The sequence below is a fragment of the Pyrus communis genome, chromosome 9 (assembly GCF_041283825.1).
Source record: "Pyrus communis isolate YQ-2024b chromosome 9, ASM4128382v1, whole genome shotgun sequence".
NCBI classification, from domain to species: domain Eukaryota; kingdom Viridiplantae; phylum Streptophyta; class Magnoliopsida; order Rosales; family Rosaceae; genus Pyrus; species Pyrus communis.
Window position 1 is genome coordinate 11,785,748 of NC_142573.1, and position 18,292 is coordinate 11,804,039.

Genomic DNA, 18,292 nt, shown 5'->3' on the forward strand with positions numbered 1-18,292 from the left:
AATAAAAATTTCTAGGGTTCTTCGAACCCACACCCGCGAGCAAGCTGAGACCATGGAGCCCCCTAGTATTCGAACCCAAAACCTGACGCCATCATCGGCGTCACCACTGATTTTCTGACAAAAGCATGGCGTGCAGCCATGCTCAGCCACCACGGCTACCTTTCCCGACGACTTGAAGTCATCCCTGTCAAAATCGTCGTAGAGATTTTCGTAATCTCGTCGAAATTCAAAAATTGTAACTCGAACTCGAGGGTTTCTTGGTTCGTCGATGTCGAGATTTCACTCTTTGTCACCTAGGAAGAGGTTTTACGGTGAACCATAATCTCATACCACTACTAGAAGCGACATGTCCGATGTTCTTCCCCGGTGAGCACACCCAGCACACGGCTGAGATGTTTTTCTAGTCCAGATACCCAACCTTCTTGGGCTTTGGTTATTCTCGGCCCAATCTAAAACCTAGCATTGGGTTTTGGGTTTGCATGTCGAGGCCCACTGCTAACCTCTTTCTCTCGGCATACTCACCACCTGCCCAATTGGGCTTCGGTGTCTTCGTGTCCCCGCTGTAGTGGAATCCAGCTCACATGACTGTTGTGGACATCTTGCGCTGCGACACACCGGATTCTAGCCTGGCCGGTGCATCTGTGCTCCCCGCAGCATTGGATCAGCGCCCTCGCCTGGGCCTATGTTGGGCCCAACTTTCCTTGACAACCCATTTGCTGTCTTGGGCCTGAAACCCTTTGGCTTGATCCGACCATTCCAGCCCAAGTGTGGGCCTGGACCTCACAACTTAATTTTATGTAGCCCATCATTTTGGGCCCTAAGTGTTTATTGCCTATTTTTTTTAGGTACTTTTGGGTTTTATAATTTTTTCACCCACACTTTAAATTTGGCCCGAAGTCCAAATAATTAATTCAATTATAATGATAGACCTAAAGTTCTATTTGCGTATTTTGTTGTTGCATATTTCTGTATATATATTTGTGTTTGTCTGCAGGAACATATGAACCTGAAGTTCATAATTATTTCAAAACATGAAGTTTCTAAAAACATGCCTTGTTTGAAAACTTGAAGTATTCCTTAAAAACATCACCCATGAAAACCCGAAGCTTTTTCATGCGAATTTAAACCAATACATGTCTATTAGAACTTGAATGTTCTACTCATATGTGAATGGATTGATATTCTTCTCCATTACACTAATCACATCTTATCCATTTATTTTGTGATAGGAACATGTTGAATTTGAACAAACCCGACTTCACCGCTTTAGAGGTCTGTGGAAGGAACTACCTCAAGTGGGTTTAAGATGTGAAGCTCCACCTCACTACAAAGAATTTGCGTCCCACCATTGAAGATGAGGGACAATTCGGTTGGCAAAGCTAAGAAAGCCACTGCCATGATTTTCATCTGAAGACATATCCATGATGCATTGCAAACCGAGTACCTTGCTGAGGAGGATCCACGAGCACTATACGTCGTTTTGTCTGATCGTTTTGATCACCAAAATGACATCTTCTTGCTTGAAGTAAAACATAATTGGCAGCATTTGCACTTCTAAGACTTTAAGTCTGTGAATGAGTATAATTCTGAAGTTTGTCGAATCCGATCACTTCTCAAGTTCTGTAACAAGCCCTTGACCGAAGATGATCTCCTAGAGAAGACCTATTCGACCTTCTCTACTATTAATATTGTCATGCAGCAACAATATAGAACTCAAAAGTTCACTAAGTTTTCGGATTTGATCTTTTTTTTTACTTCTCATTGAAAAATAGAATCAGTTGTTGAAGAAAAATCATCAAGCTCGACCTAGTAGGGCGATTGTTGTGCCTGAAACACATTATAGCATAAAAAAACGCCCAAAACGCCAACACAGGCGTGGTTGGGGCAGCCAGAAACGACCACGTCAAGGTCAACAGAGCCAAGGCCCATCTAAAGGAGGAAACAAAGCCCAGAAGTGCCATAACCTTGCTATAAAGGCCCCAGACTTCAAGAATAAGGGCAAAGCACCTGAAACCATGGATGCAAATATGTGTTATCGCTGTGGTTCAAAGGACCATTGGTCCCGTGTTTGCTTAGCTCCCCAAAAGATGTAGCTGAATATCTTTCTGGTCGTAAGAAGTTTGAATCAAACTTTGTGTAAGTGGATGAATTAGAGAGTACCAAGATGGAGGTTTCCGACTTTCGAGAGGCTATCACCCCTATGGAAGATTAGAATCTTAGACATAAACTATTTTTTTAGCTGAAATTTAGACATTGGGGCCGAAATCCACCAGTGGTCGAACCCCCTCTTGTTTTTTGGTTTTATTTTGAACAATTTTCCTTTATGTTTGGATTATTTGTTGGTGATTTGTTTTTGGATATTAAGTTTTTAATTAATTATCATCCTTAAATACTTAAAGTTATTTTGAATGGATATTTGTTTTTAGAACTTTTATGCATGTGACTGATTCAAATTAATTTTCATTCTAGGTATAACTAGTGGGGAAGTTAGCTGTCTGGCAGAGAGTCCAACCATGCACACCATTTTGCGTGAACACATCTATTTCACTAACTTCATACCTAAGAATGCACATCTGACAACCCTCTCAGGCCCATCCAACCTGATCGAAGGATACGGTAAGACACATATAATGTTGTCCAATGGTACAATTTTGACCATTGATGAGACACTTTATTCTCCGTGTTCCGAAAGAACGTTGTTGAGTTTCAAGGACATTAGAGATAATAATTACCACACTGAAACCTATGTAGAAAATGGAGTTGAATTTATGTGCATAACTTCTTACGAATATGGCCAGAAGCGTATTATAGCGAAGATAAAACGTATCCTGAGTGGTCTGTATGCTACAACCATACACCTCGTAGAAAGCCACTATGTGACCGGCTCTACCTCTGGGACCACGCATGAACTTACACTTTGGCATGATTATTTGGGACACCTTAGATGGACAGCGTTGCGTTGTATCCTCAAATCTTTACACGGGCATCTACTAACTCGAAATTTAGGTTCGATTCAAGAAATCGCATGTTAAACTTGCTCCATGGGAAAATTTATTATTAAGCCTTCGTATGACAATATTCGTTCGAATCCTCCTATTTTTCTACAAAGGATTTAGGGGGACATTTGTGGACCGATTAACCCTCCCTGCGGACCATATAGATATTTTATGGTTTTGGTTGACGCTTTCACACGTTGGTCACACGTGTGCTTGTTGTCCATAAGGAACGTTGCGTTCTCCAAACTGTTGGCTCAGGTTATCAAGGCTCACCACCCTGATTATCTAATCAAATCTATTCGATTGGATAATGCTGGAGAATTCACATATAAAACTTTTGATGACTATTGCATGTCAGTTGGGGTTGAAGTTGAACATCATGTACCTCGTGTTCACACCCAGAACGGCCTGGCAGAGGCATTCATTAAATGCTTACAAATGATTGCTCGATCGTTGGTCATATGTACCAAGCTCCCGATCACTGCTTGGGGCCATGCAATATTGCATGCAGCCATGTTGGTTCGCCTAAGGCATGTTGCGACCCAACCATATAACACCCTTCAGTTGGTTACCGGATATGAACCCGACATATCGTATCTGCACGTTTTTTGTTGTGCGACCTATATGCCAATTTCGCCGTCCTTACGTACAAAAATAGGACCTCAGTGACTATTCGTTACTTAGAACCTTTAACAGGCAATCTATTTACCACTCGTTTCGCGGATTGTCACTTCTATGAGACAGTATTCCCGTCGTTAGGGGGAGATAAGAACGTCAACGTTCCTGAAAAATAACTTGAATTATCGTGGACAACTCCCACTTTGTCTCATTTAGATCCCCACATTGCTCAGTCTGAGACTGAAGTGCAGCGCATATTAGATCTTCAGAGCATGCCAGATGCTTTCACCGATCTAGTGCGAGTGACAAGATCACATATTCCAGCTGCGAATGTGCCTGCAAAGATGGATGTACCAAATGTACGACGGACTTCCCTCCTGGCGGCTCGGGATGCCACTTTGGCCGATTCATGTACATTAGTGGCTAACCAATCATCTGCCTCTACACAAAAGCGTGGCAGACCTCTTGGTTCAAATGATTCACACCCTCGAAAGAGGAAACCCACGACACAGGCACCTGAAGAGCCTACCGTGAATCCAACTGTCGCTTACTCATTCTATCCAACTCATGATGAAATTCTAGATTACGGAAGCATCGTTAAATAGACGAATCCACCTTGTGAGAATCGTGAGATTTCGGTCTATTATGCTAGCTCAGATTATGGTGAAGAAATAAGATGATCGTCGATGATGCATTAACATATGCAGTAGTTACTAAGATTATGTTGAGCGATGACATTGAACCTTGTTCTGTTGGTGAATGTCGAGTAGAACCGATTGGTCAAACTGGAAACAAGCAATCTAATTCGAACTCGATTCGTTTATGAAACATAAGGTGTTTGGACTTGCAGCTTCTACTCTTCCACAAGTGAAGCCTATTGGCTACAAGTGGGTTTTCGTTCAAAAACGTAATGAGAAGAATGAAATTGTGCGTTACAAAGCTTTTCTTGTTGCACAAGGCTTCTCACAATGCCCCATAATTGACTGTGACGAAACTTATTCACCTGTTATGGATGTGATTACTTTTCGCTACCTTATCAGTTTGGTAGTTTCTGAAAAACTGAGTATGCAGGTGATGGATGTAGTAACTGCGTATCTCTATGAGGATCTTGATACATAAATTTATATGAAGGTTCCCGAAGAACCTACATTGACTGGATCAAATATTTCCAAACCTCGGAACACGCTTTCAATTCAGCTGAGGCGTTCACTCTATGGTTTGAAGTAATCCGGAAGAATGTGGTATAATCGTCTGAGTGAGTATTTGACTAGTCAGGGATATGTGAACAATGAACTATGCCCTTGTGTGTTCATTAAGAAGTCACATTCCGATTTTGCGATAGTTGTAGTTTATGTCGATGACATGAATCTTATTGGAATTCCTAAAGAGCTCACGAGAACTGCCGTGCACCTAAAGTCGGAATTTAAGATGAAAGATTTAGGAAATACTAGATACTATCTCGGTTAGAGATAGAGCACCATTCAGATGGAATCTTAATACATCAAACAAATTACACCCAGAATGTGTTGCGCCACTTTAATGAGGATAAAGCGAAGCCTTCGAGTACTTACATGGTCGTTCGATCGTTAGATGCAAAATGAGATCCCTTTTGTCCGAAGGAGGATGATGAAGAGATTTTGGAACCTAAAATTTCTTATCTAAGTGCAATAGGCGCTTTATTGTACTTAGCTCAATACACTAGACCCGACATCTCCTTCGCTGTTAATCTTTTGGCAAGATACAGTAATACACCAACATACAGACACTGGACCAGTGTTAAAGACATTTTCCACTACCTTAAGGGTATTATGGATTTGGGCTTGTTCTATCCCTACGGATCCTCGAGTGATGCTGCATCCCCTTATCTCGAGTCGATTCTTGCCTCGTTGGTTATGACGACGTATAATACTTATCTGATCCATATAAGGCGCGCTCTCAAACAGGTTATGTCTTTACAGTTGGAGATACCGCAATCTCTTGGAGGTCAACTAAACAGACCTTACTTGCCACTTCGTCTAATCATGCTAAAATTCTTGTCTTACACGAAGCAACTCGGGAATGCTTTTGGTTAAGAGCAGTTGTGGGCCATATTCGAAGCTTATGCGATCTTTACCCCGTCTTTGATGTCCCGATGACAATCTATGAAGACAACGCATCATGCATAGAATAGCTTAAGAAAGGCTACATCAAAGAAGACAACACCAAGCACATTGCGCCAAAGTTTTTATTCTCACATTAACAACAAAAACATCAGAAGATTGAAGTCATACAAATTCATTCACAAAACAATTTGGCCGACCTCTTCACCAAATCACTACCGAATGCGACATTTCAAAAGCTTGTTCAAGGAATTGGTATGCGTAAACTTTCTGAGTTGTAACATTGCTAGTTTTCTTTGGAGTTGTGTCAAACTCAGGGGGAGTATCCTGAAGTATACTTGCTTAATCTTAATGTACTCTTTTTCCCTACGATTATGAGCATTTTCCCACTGAGTTTTTGCTACCTAACTAGGTTTTAACGAGGCACCCACCTAGGTTGATCATATCCCTGATGACGTCCTGTAGAAGTTTCATTTGACTTTGCATTTCCCACACATTTTTCCTTAAACTATGGGTTTTGTCCCTACTCGAGTTTTTACCATAGCCATAGGATTTTTTGTGAAACTTACTTTCTTATACAAGTTCCTACCTTATTGAGAATAGCGTCAATGCCAACGAGTCGACTTCCTCAACCTCTACATGATGCCGAATCTATTTGAGTATTTACACACTCAAAGGGGAATGTTATAAACTTCTAGTTTAAGTGTGATTGTGCAAATCCTAGATTAGATTTGATTCTAGTTATTTTTTCCCATATGGACTTGTATTCCTTGGAAGAGAATGATTTCTTCTCTCTCTTATTACTATAAATAAAGGCACTGTGTAGGAAGGATAACACATTCCTCTACACAACCCTACAAACACATCTCTCTCTATTTACAAACCAATTAAATATCATACTCTAGTTTAAATAGAGTCCTGCTCTCCTAAGGTCTTGATTTTTTGAGGATCCATAAGGACTAAATGCTTATTAACCACAAGATTATATTAGTCAACTTAAAATCCACGTACGAACCATAAGAAAACTCATTTTCTTGTTTTGCTTTATTAAGTTGTAAAATATTTTAAGTTTTTGGATCTAAACTAATATAATCTTGTGACTACTATGCATTTAGTCCTCACAAGTCCTCAAAATGAGGACCTTAGGACAGGAAGACTAGTTTGATTAAGGTTCTTCAATTTAACTAATATATACAATATATTTTACTTTTACTATCTTGCAAATTAATTTGATATAGGATTAAGTAGACATTCCAATATGATAATACTAATTGTTACTATGTACATAATTTATTTAAACAAATTATTTGAAGGAGTTTATAGCTTCAAGCAAAGCAGTTTAATTACTTGTAAATACATTAAGAGTGTTTACACACTCGCAATCAGAATGAAAATAAGGAGTCCGATTGTGATTACGGATCATTATTGTGTTTACTAAGATATGGAGGAATCATGACAATATGGGGCCCACATGAAAAATAGATTGGAAACTGTACCAATTTTCTTAATCTTTGGATTGAAATAGGACAAACTGGTCATTGACAAGTCATGCACAAAACTGAAATGACAGAAATACCCACATATAAATTGTAAAAACTCACATGTGATGACATTATTTTCCTGATTTCAAAGAAGCTGTAAGCTTTTAAATTTTTGGGAATATAGATATGTGAGCATACATGTGCATGTCGCGAAATGACAAAAAGTAGTGGAAATATAGAGATTACCATTTATAAGCAGGCTGGGGAACACCTAGTTAGGGCTTGCGTAGTACGTATCGGTTGAAAGCTTAGCGGTAATGTGATTGAGAAAAAGGACTTTTGGAAGTCTCTTTGTTTTGTTTGTTTGCTTTCTTTTTCCTCTGGGAGTCTAGTTTTGAAAAAAAAGACTTGTAGAAGCAAAGCAAACAATTAAACCCGTAGCTTACGCGCTTTTGGTTTACACGTGGATGCAATTCATTGGTTTAAATAACAAAGAAAATGGAAAAACCTCCCCCCAAACAGCACATATTGGGTAAGAATAGTCTGAAAACATGATAATGCTTAGCTGGCAATCAAATAAATCAACGGTCAGAATTCCCTGACAGCAAGTGCTGCTGAGGTCGAATATGCTTGTAGTAGTAGTCCAGCACCTTAAGCCTTCAATCATTGGGTCTTCTGTCTCTTGCACCGCTCTCTCTCTAGGAAGTGTGTTGTGTTTTCCTCTCTGTATCTCTACTTCTCTGCTATTCATATATTGTTGAGTAGAAGATTTTGTGGAGGAGAAACAAAAAGCAATCTCTTTGTTTGCTCATAATACTAAGAGTTGGGTTCTTTCCAAAAACACAGAAAAGAGATCAAAGAGAGAAAAAAGATCAAAGTTTGGGTCTTGCATCAGGAAGACGAAGAGATACTTCAACTAGCAAAGTTTGAGAAAGCTGAAAATTAAGGCTCCGTTTGGATAAAGAGTTTTGAGGTTTGAAGATTATTTCTTTAGAAAATGGCTGCGGAAGAGAAGGTTGAAGAAGGAGCTTGGGAGAAAGAGCGATAGAGGATACGCACAGAAAACAAACCAAAATTAGCAGAAATTCAGAAGAAGAAAATAACCAAAAAAGGATATATCGGGTTTAGGTTTTGATCTGTTTCTGCAGTTTCTGCCGGTAATTATTCACTTTTTGTTTTTTTAACTTGAGCTTGTTTCATTTGAATTGCAACTAGATATTTCTCTGTTTTCACTTTTCAATGAGAAGCTCATTTTCAAAAACATGTTTTTCATTTTTGTTTTGATGCAAGCGATATTGGAAGGGGAACTGAACTGGTGATACGTTGAGTTCAAAGGAAAACGTTTTTAACCAATTTACATGGCATTGCAAGTATGTTTTTATTTTATTTTTAGAAGAAAAAATGGTGCAAGATTTCTTCTTTTCTTTTGATTCATATAGGATTGGAATTAATCTGCAAAACCCATGATTTTATTTTTCTATCTTTTGAGGAAGAAAGAAACTAACAAAGCTATTTCAAGAACATAGTTGGGATTTCCAGCTCAAACCTTGTTTATTTTTTGCCAAGAAGCTCAACGTTTTTTGTTATCCAAAGCCGAATTCTGTTTTTCTTATAAAAAAATAAACACACATAACTTCCCATGATTCCCATCAGATGTTACACATTGCTCATGATTCTAGAAATCATATTTGCATTGCTCGCATTGTTTGCAGGTTTAACAATAATGGCAATGTCCGCAACTGTCGTCACCACCGACACGATTGTTCTACCGGCCGCGGCCGCGGAAACTCAGCCACAACAAACCACAACAAAACTCGTTCCCTCCATCGAAATCGAGTTCGTACAATGCGACTGCTGTGGATTAACAGAAGAGTGCACACCTGCGTACATTGAGCACGTGAGGGAGAGATATCAGGGCCATTGGATTTGTGGGTTGTGTGCAGAAGCTATAAAAGATGAGATTGTTAGGTCGCAGAAGAGGCTGATCAGCACGGAAGAAGCCATGGCCACACACATGAACTTCTGCAAAAAGTTTAAGGCCTCAGGGCCTCCTCCAAACCCTACCATTCACTTGATATCTGCCATGAGACAGATTCTCCGGCGCAGTTTGGATTCTCCGAGGGGGGGTTTGAGATCATCTCCAAGTAGTCCTACAAAGATAAATGCAGGCAAAGGGCTCACAAGGTCTGAGAGTTGCTTTCCGACTCTGACTGGTTGAGGATATTGATTACTGGAGAATAAATTGGGAATAAGGATCAAAAGTTGGGAAAAGTTTGGCGAATTTGCAATTTTATTTGCTGAAAATAAAAACCCAGAAAGGAAAAGCAAGGAATTTAATTGTTAAGGGTAGATGTTTAATTTTAATCGTAATTTAATTAATTAGTACTGAAATACAGAACCTTTTTTTCCTTTAATTTTCTTAATTTTCTTATGGTTATGTTGCTAGAATTTTGATATTTATGAAACTTGAAGGTGAAATTGTTGACATGATATATATATATATATATATATATATATATATATATATATATATATATATATAAGTTTATGAGAATGGAAGGATCATTCTGCAAAGGAATCAAGAGAAATGTGGAAACCTACACATGGCCTGCATGTAACATGGAAAATGCCCACCCATCTACAACTTTTTTCTTCTTCTAATGGTGTTAAATGCTACCAGCATTAGATAACATACATTGATTTAGATTACTATTTTTATTGTAGACCCGTGAATTTAGACTATCTAACGCCGATAATATTTAATGTTATGAAAGATGGAAGTGAAATGTTTTTAAATATATGATTAAATGACAATGAGAGGTCTATCAATTCAACCTAAATTAGAAAGAATTGAAACAAAAGATGACTATGACAGGTAAACGAAGAGGTTTTATAAGGACAGGATTCTCTCCCCTTCATTTTTCCCTCCTCTCCTCTTCCATTTTTTTTTTTTTTTCCGTTTATTTTGCAAAGATGAAATCTTGAACGTTCAAACAAAAAAGAAGGAAAAGAAAAAAAAAAGGGAGAGAATCGTTGTCCGTTTTATAAATCATAGTGGCTGGCACAACACAAACCCAACACAGAAATGCAGTGACAACTAAGAAAATAACACCAGAATCAGAGCCAGACAGGCACTATTTCAGTGACTCTCTGGTGGACAGTGGATAGAACAAGGGAAGGATATGGGAACCGGATCTGGTGCACTGCATGAATGGCCACAATACAATTATACTAGTTTTCCCATCAGATTTGGACCCACACCAAGTTTTTTGGCCGTTAGATATATTCTTCAATATCTTTAACTCAATCATTGATTACCAGCAGATATCTACTTATCGAGTGCTTGAGCTTCAAGCCTTCAAACGTGTAATGCAACATGGCAACTTGGTATGAAGAATATTTGTTTCCTAAGCTTTAGCCATTCCAAAATTTATTAGTTTTGTTAAGGATAGTCGCTTACCGCATGATTGAATGTCAACTGTTGATTGAAATAGGTCTTACATTCATTTACGACCGACAATCATTCACAATGATCTCTTTGGTCTTAAGTATTTTCATGAAAAATATGCCACTTCGAAATAAAATTCGTACGGACCCTTTTTGCTAGAAACTTAGAAGGAAATAAATTCAAACTTCCAGATAAATAAATTATCAGTCTTGATACACCAATACTTTTATTGTAACCGCCCATAATATATTTAAAGATTTTTAGTATGATTTAGATTGATCATACCAAAAGCCAAGTAATGCCAACACAATAACATCATCACCTGGTATCTTCGTATATCGCGTTAGCATATCCAAATTACTCATTAACTTTGAATTTAGGGGGTCAAAATTAGATAAACTCGCCAACTAGACTGACAGAAAATATAATATGAAGAAATTAAGTGTCTTTTTTCCTATGAAATGGTGGCTAACTTCTGAGAAAATACATATTCCTCAATTATTTAATATCTCATTTACCTAATCCAATAATAAGATAATACATTTAACTCAATCATCATCTCTTATTTTATATGGTATTATAATTAATGGTCACATGATTCATTCTTTCTTGTCTTTGTATCAATAGGGATTAATTAGTTTTCTGGCGAACCATATGGCCACTCGTTTGGAAGTGCTATTAAAATTACTGAAAACGGTTTTAGTGAAAAGGTTTTAGATCCAATCTTTAATAAAAACGCATATGAATTCTGGAAATGCATTTAAAGTGTTTTTAGTACAAAAAAAAAAAAAATTTCTCTAAAAACGCTTTCAGTTATATTAAAAAAACTTTCAAACTAGCCATATGTCATTACCCCAACAATAATATGACGAGCAGAAAGTGAAAGAATGTTTTGCTCCGGAAACATTGCAAGACTATGCGCTGAGCCTTAAAATATTTACTTGATTTTTGGATAAAACGTACAATTAGTTTAGATTTTTTATCAGTAACTGAAAAATGACTGAAAAATGTATGGAATATAAAAGGCCCTCTAGCGGGACTAATTGGGGCAGCCCATATGCTCGACACTATGTCGGCTTAAACAGAAGTTGAGTGGAGCCCAATTAAGAGACTATTCGTATGCTATTTTTTGTCGAAATGTACTGAGTTTTTTGGGTTATGCCTCACACTATTTGTATGCTACTTTTGCTTAAGCTATTTTAATAAAAAAAAAATACAACCATTCGTGTGGTCCATAAACCATTCTTAGATTATATATCATATTACAAAATATAATTCTAGTTGTTAGGTATCTTTATTCAGAGCAGTTTGTCTCTTGTGTGGGTCTGCGTTGCTTATCCTTTAGACGGTATGGCCAATCACATCGCTCATGCCAATTATTTTGCCCAGACTTCCGTGTAGAAGAGATCATGCGGTTTGGTTTGGGACGTGATTGATTGGCATCTGAGTGGTGTGGAGGCAGTTGAGCATGATGTGGGGTGCCTACGATGCCCTCTTCCCTCTTGTATTCTCATCCATTTCATTTCCCTCCTCTCACACACTACTCTTTTGTCTTATTATCTCTATAAAAAATTAATATAAGATGTTGATGTGGCTTAACTGTGACAGTTTAAATAGGAGGTGAGGTAAAAGAAGAGAAATTAGAAGGAAAGAAAATACTTCTTCCACTCCGGCCGAGATAAATCAACAACAACGAATGACCACTAGTTTTGGAGGTTGTTGGATCTCAAATTTGAGACCATCGACCCAACCAGCCTGTGTCTTGTCAGCATGAGTTGAGGGTAAGAAGTCACTGAATATTCAAAGGAGTCGCTGCTGGGGAGAAAAGGGCTGCAATGGTCTGGAAATTGGTTTTGAGCCTGGGCCTTAACTTTTTTCTGTTTTGGATTTGTTTTGAGACGTTTCATACCAAAACAGGTTTTGGATTTAAAATTTTTAAATCAAAACATGTGTTTTAGAAAGGAAAAAAAATCAAAATTTTGAATCCTTTTTTTACCAAACGGGCCCTAAATTACGTAAAAATTATTGGTTGATAAGAAATGAAAAATAGAATGAAGGGTAAAATTGTAAACCTAACGTAAAAACCCAAACCCTAGTTGATGCAAAAGACTATTTCCTCTCCTTTCTCCTACTTTGCACTGCGTCGTTCATTCGTCTCGCGATTCAGCCTCCCCTTCCGCGCCGCCACTTTCCCGTCTTCTCCGACCTCGATTGCTCTCATCTGGAAATCCAGCCTCCAGGTTAGGGTTTTCTCTTTCGCATAATGTAAATCCTATGTTATATTATTTTAATAAGTTTCTGTTGGGTTTCTGAATGAATGAGAAATTTTCATTGTTCCTGACAATTTTATTTATTTAGTTTTTATAGCTTGATTCGTAGAAACATATGGGTTAGATTTGGTACCCAGAACCCAATCTAATTTATTAATATCGTAAAATGTGAGGAGCTGTTGAATAATGATTAAATTTTCTGTAATCTCATTTTCTAGGGTTTATATTACTGTATATTCTGTTTCAAAGAAAATTTAATCTTCAAGAAGTTGCCTTGAAGCTTGGTGCTCACTTCTTAGTGGCAGCAATTACCAAATACCATGAGATTTTGAAGCCCTATTGAGTTTTTTGCTCTGTTTTGTGGTGGTTCTTGAATTTGAATTTGTGTTTTACTTATTTCGTAAATTCGTTATGCTTTGGATACCGTTGTATCCTCCCTAAGTACGACGGGATTTCGCTAACTCTGATGTACTAGATTGTAGGGTTTGAAACTAAATCAAATATTTGTGCATTCTAAATTTTTCTTTCTTATTCTGTTTTCCGCGAAGAATGGAATCCACGATTAAGCATGCTATTGTGATCAAGGTTATGGGACGGACTGGATCTCGTGGGCAGGTGACTCAGGTGAGAGTCAAGTTTCTGGATGACCAGAACCGTTTTATCATGAGGAATGTCAAGGGACCAGTGAGGGAGGGGGATATCCTTACCTTGCTTGAGTCCGAGAGGGAGGCAAGAAGGTTGCGGTGATCAATCAGAGATTGTCTTGCTTATCGAAGCTCCTATGTCTGTGTTTGTTGGGGAATGACTGTTGTTTTGCCAATTCTGGGTATTACTAGCATCATAGACCTAATTTTTGTCATGAGATTTTGTTACGGAATCGTTCTAAACTAAATTGTCTGAGAATATTTTTTGTTTGTTTGAACAAGTAACAATGTTCCTGCTTGCTGTGTCAAATTTTTGCTTTCCTTCTTCCCTGACCTCATCTTATTGTTATTGAGCAACAATTCTGGTTCTTAAAAGTTACCATGTTTTGTTGCTTCGTCGGAGTTGAAATTTGGTATGTAATTTATCTTGTTATTTGTTTAGAAGGGTGAAAGGGAATAGGTTCTTTATCCCATCGGCTTGTAAGAGAAAATACATCATATGGTTCTGGTTCTAACACTCGTCGAGTGCAAATATCTGGTAAGAAACGATTCAACTGACATAGAAGAGCTGTCGAGTGTTATAGCGTCGACTGCAACTAAGCATATGGTGTTAAGGTTACTGGTTGTGTGATGGATCCCAAGTCGAGTGGTCAAAGATGTTCTAGTCTCCGCACCACTGTTGGGTAGCTTTGATGTGTTGTGTTATGTTGTGAGGTCATCAAGCAACTAAGAAGAGACTAGAACAGCCTTTGCCCACTCGAGTATGGTGGGAAGCGAATCAGCAACTAAGAAGAGACCAAATTTTGATAAAATTCACGTTGTCATCTAATTCTTACGAGTATTGTTAATATCATGTTTGTTCCCTAAATTTTTGGTGTTCTTACCTTTTGGTACTTGAATTTTTTTTCCTTGCTGATTTAGAGTTTGTCTCTGACCTTCTGAAAGCGTGTTTAAGGTCGTTTTTGTTACAATCTTACAATATAAACGGGACGTTTGCACCATAGGCGCATTCTTGTTATTTTGCACAAGCAATTAGAGGAGAGAAAAAAATCAGTAGTCCAGTGCAGTGGCACTAGATACACACCCTCAGGGTCGGCCGTGTACTTAAGACACAAATAACTGTTTTCACGTTCGAGCTCAGCTCTTTGTAAACACGAATGCAAACTCGAGCTTGTAGTTTGCTTGACTCAATCATTTTTGAAACAAACTCGAACGATATGATTTTTTGGACTCTGTTGCAAGGAGAAAGATTGTTGGTTTAGTAATAACGTAAAACATTTATCAGCCAAACTTTACAACAAACCTAGTCAAACTAAAATTGTTCAAGTCGATTTACAGCCCCCCACCCCCCAATCTCAAATTTAAAAGTAGGTACATGTTTTGGTGATTACGTAGGTGGTGGTGGGTATACACTAGAGTCATGGACCACACTCCACTTGATTCCCCCGTTAGACGTCGTTTTGCCTGCAATACCGAATTTAAAATCCCGGTCCCACCCTATGTCATGTGGCAGGCCAATCATCGCGGCTACATTATTCATTCGCATCCTCCAAAATTCGGAATCCAAAATCCAACCGTAAATAATTAGCTACGGCAATCGGATGAACCTGCCTAAAATTCGCGCACCAATCCATTCGTAACAAAAATTATGGAGCCACGTGGCAATTAGAAAACCCCACACCCAGTTTCGCAGTTCTGCGGACAAACCCATTTGTTGATTTTCCTCCTCTTTCTGAGGAATCAAACACTCGATAGCAATGGCCGGTTCCAACCTCCTTCCCTTCCTTTTCCTCCTCTGTTTTCTTGTTCCTGCTGCGCTCTCGATCCCGCCCGACCTATCCGACCGTCCAAAAACCTTCATCGTCCACGTGTCCAAATCAGACAAGCCCACCCTCTTCTCCTCTCACCGGAGCTGGTACACCTCCATCATCCAATCCCTCCCGTCCCCCCACCCCACCAAACTCATCTACACATACGACCGCGCTGTCCACGGCTTCTCCGCCGCCCTCACATCCTCTCAGGCCACCCAGCTCCTTTCCCACCCCGCCGTCCTCTCCGTCACGCCCGACCAGCCACGTCAGCTCCACACCACCCACACCCCCAGCTTCCTCGGCCTCGCTGAATCCTTCGGCTTATGGCCCAACTCCGACTACGCCGACGACGTCATAGTCGGCGTCCTCGACACCGGGATCTGGCCGGAGCGCCCGAGCTTCTCGGATTCGGGTCTCGGCCCGGTTCCGTCCCGATGGAAGGGCACGTGCGTCAGTGCCCCGGACTTCCCATCCTCCTCCTGCAACCGCAAGATCATCGGCGCCAGAGCCTACTTCGACGGCTACGAAGCCTACATCGGACGATTAATGGACGAATCGAATGAATCGAAATCGCCGAGAGACACCGAAGGCCATGGGACACACACGGCCTCCACCGCCGCCGGCTCCCCGGTCGCTAACGCCAGCTTGTTCTCGTACGCTCGTGGCGAAGCCAGAGGCATGGCCACCAAAGCGAGAATCGCCGTCTATAAAATCTGCTGGTCATTTGGGTGTTTCGATTCCGACATTTTGGCCGCTATGGATCAAGCAATTGCCGACGGCGTTGACATAATTTCACTCTCCGTCGGAGCCAGTGGTCGTTCTCCACCGTACGATCGAGACTCTATAGCCATCGGATCCTTCGGGGCCGCCCAGCATGGTGTTCTCGTCTCCGCCTCAGCCGGTAATTCTGGGCCCAACCCATTTACGGCCACCAACATAGCTCCATGGATTCTCACAGTCGGCGCTTCCACCGTTGACAGAGAGTTCCCAGCCGATGTTATCCTCGGCGATAACCGGGTTTTCGGAGGTGTTTCATTGTACTCCGGCGAGCCTCTAGTCGATCACCAGCTTCCATTAATATACGGCGGAGACGCCGGAAGCAGGTACTGTTACGCAGGGGCTCTCAAGCCATCGAAAGTCCAGGGAAAAATTGTCGTCTGTGATCGCGGCGGCAATGCGAGAGTCGGAAAGGGAAGCGCGGTGAAGCTAGCCGGCGGGCTTGGGTTTATCTTGGCCAACACAGCCGACAGCGGAGAAGAGCTTCTCGCTGATGCTCACCTTATCCCAGCAACAGAGGTGGGTGAAATCGCCGCCGATCAGATAAGGGAATACATCAGATTGAGCCAATACCCGACGGCCACAATTGTTTTCCGAGGAACTGTAATTGGGACTTCGCCGCCGGCCCCAAAGGTGGCAGCTTTTTCGAGCAGAGGACCGAATTCTCTAACACCAGAGATTCTCAAGCCCGATGTGATTGCTCCTGGAGTGAACATTTTGGCGGGTTGGACTGGGGCGTCTGCCCCCACGGATTTGGAAATTGATCCTAGAAGAACCGAGTTCAATATAATTTCGGGGACATCTATGTCGTGCCCGCATGTGAGCGGCATTGCTGCATTGCTTCGAAAGGCCTATCCGAATTGGTCGATTGCTGCTATAAAATCTGCGTTGATCACAACAGCTTACACTTTAGACGATTCAGGTAAGAAAATCAGGGACCTTGCAACAGGGAAAGAGTCGACTCCTTTTGTTCATGGAGCAGGACATGTTGATCCCAACAGAGCTCTCAATCCCGGGTTGATTTACGATCTCAATGTGAATGACTATGTTGCATTTTTGTGCTCAATCGGGTACAGTCCAAGGCAAATCGCGGTTTTCTTAGGAAAGCCTACTGGTTCTGATATATGCACAAAGAACAGTTTGGCTAGTCCTGGTGATCTGAATTACCCTTCACTTTCCGTCATCTTGAGCTCGGATCAAAGCCTGGTTAAGTACAAGAGAGTCGCTATGAATGTGGGGAGCAATGTGGACGCAGTTTATAAGGTGAATGTTACTGCTCCGGCTGGTGTTGAGATCAGCGTTTCGCCGAGCAAGCTGGAGTTCAGTGAAGAAAACCAGAGTCTGAGCTATGAGGTTACATTCAGGAGAGGAGTTGGGTATGATGGCGGAGAGCGATACGGGTCTATTGAGTGGACAGATGGTAGCCATCTGGTGAGGAGTCCGGTTGCTGTGAGGTGGAGCAGCACTCGGTATACAGCTTCCATGTGAGATTTAGCGTTAAGGTTGTTCAGCTAGCATTTGGGTGATCACTTTGCTTTGTTTTGTGCAATTTGTAAGTTATCAGTTAGCCCACTTGTATATATACATGAAGGGCTGGGGATGTGTGTATGGCGCGTTGTATGCCTTGGCTGGAGGGCCTTCTCGAATCCTACGTTGTGTAAATTTTGCTTAATCAATAAAGCTCATGCATTGGCAACCAAAAGAACCGTCTCAGAGGGTCTGTATACTGCTCGAAATTTTGATTGGATTTGGTTTGACCCAAACCTTAATACACGTACAGTCTGACTATTGGATTCGTTCGTAATCGATCTTTTGCTTAATCAATAAAGCTCATGGATTGGCAACCAAAATAAAGTTTTCTTAGTGGAAGTTGAATTGTCTCAATAGGCCTATATATCTCGGATTTGATACAAATTCGAACCCCATTATAGTCAACAACCATCATGTCTTATCTCATTAAGTAGGGTTAACTGTACTATTCTAGAATGCTATTATACACGGTTTTGCACAAGCCTTTCGTTAACTTCAAGTACTCCATATATTTTCTCATAGTATCTTTCAAAGTCTTCCTAGTCTACCTCTACCATTTTTGCCATAATCCTTCACCTCATAATCACATCTTCTAATCGAAGCATCTGTAGGTCTTCG

General features: G+C 40.4%; 3 protein-coding genes across 3 annotated transcripts; all 3 read left to right on the top strand.

Moving 5' to 3' along the window:
- The first annotated feature begins 8,209 nt into the window (after positions 1–8,209).
- Positions 8,210–9,608, top strand: LOC137739542 (uncharacterized). Its single transcript, XM_068479148.2, has 2 exons — positions 8,210–8,351; positions 8,907–9,608. The coding sequence occupies exon 2, from the start codon at positions 8,918–8,920 to the stop codon at positions 9,410–9,412; it is 495 nt and encodes a 164-aa protein (XP_068335249.1). The 5' UTR covers positions 8,210–8,351; positions 8,907–8,917; the 3' UTR covers positions 9,413–9,608.
- Positions 9,609–12,747: 3,139 nt separating this feature from the next.
- Positions 12,748–13,866, top strand: LOC137739762 (small ribosomal subunit protein eS28). Its single transcript, XM_068479466.2, has 2 exons — positions 12,748–12,882; positions 13,461–13,866. Exon 2 carries the CDS (start codon positions 13,462–13,464, stop codon positions 13,657–13,659), a length of 198 nt encoding a protein of 65 aa, XP_068335567.1. The 5' UTR covers positions 12,748–12,882; position 13,461; the 3' UTR covers positions 13,660–13,866.
- Positions 13,867–15,029: 1,163 nt separating this feature from the next.
- Positions 15,030–17,846, top strand: LOC137741144 (Subtilase family protein). The gene has a single exon (XM_068480947.2). It carries the CDS (start codon positions 15,314–15,316, stop codon positions 17,630–17,632), a length of 2,319 nt encoding a protein of 772 aa, XP_068337048.2. The 5' UTR covers positions 15,030–15,313; the 3' UTR covers positions 17,633–17,846.
- The last annotated feature ends 446 nt before the right edge of the window (positions 17,847–18,292 follow it).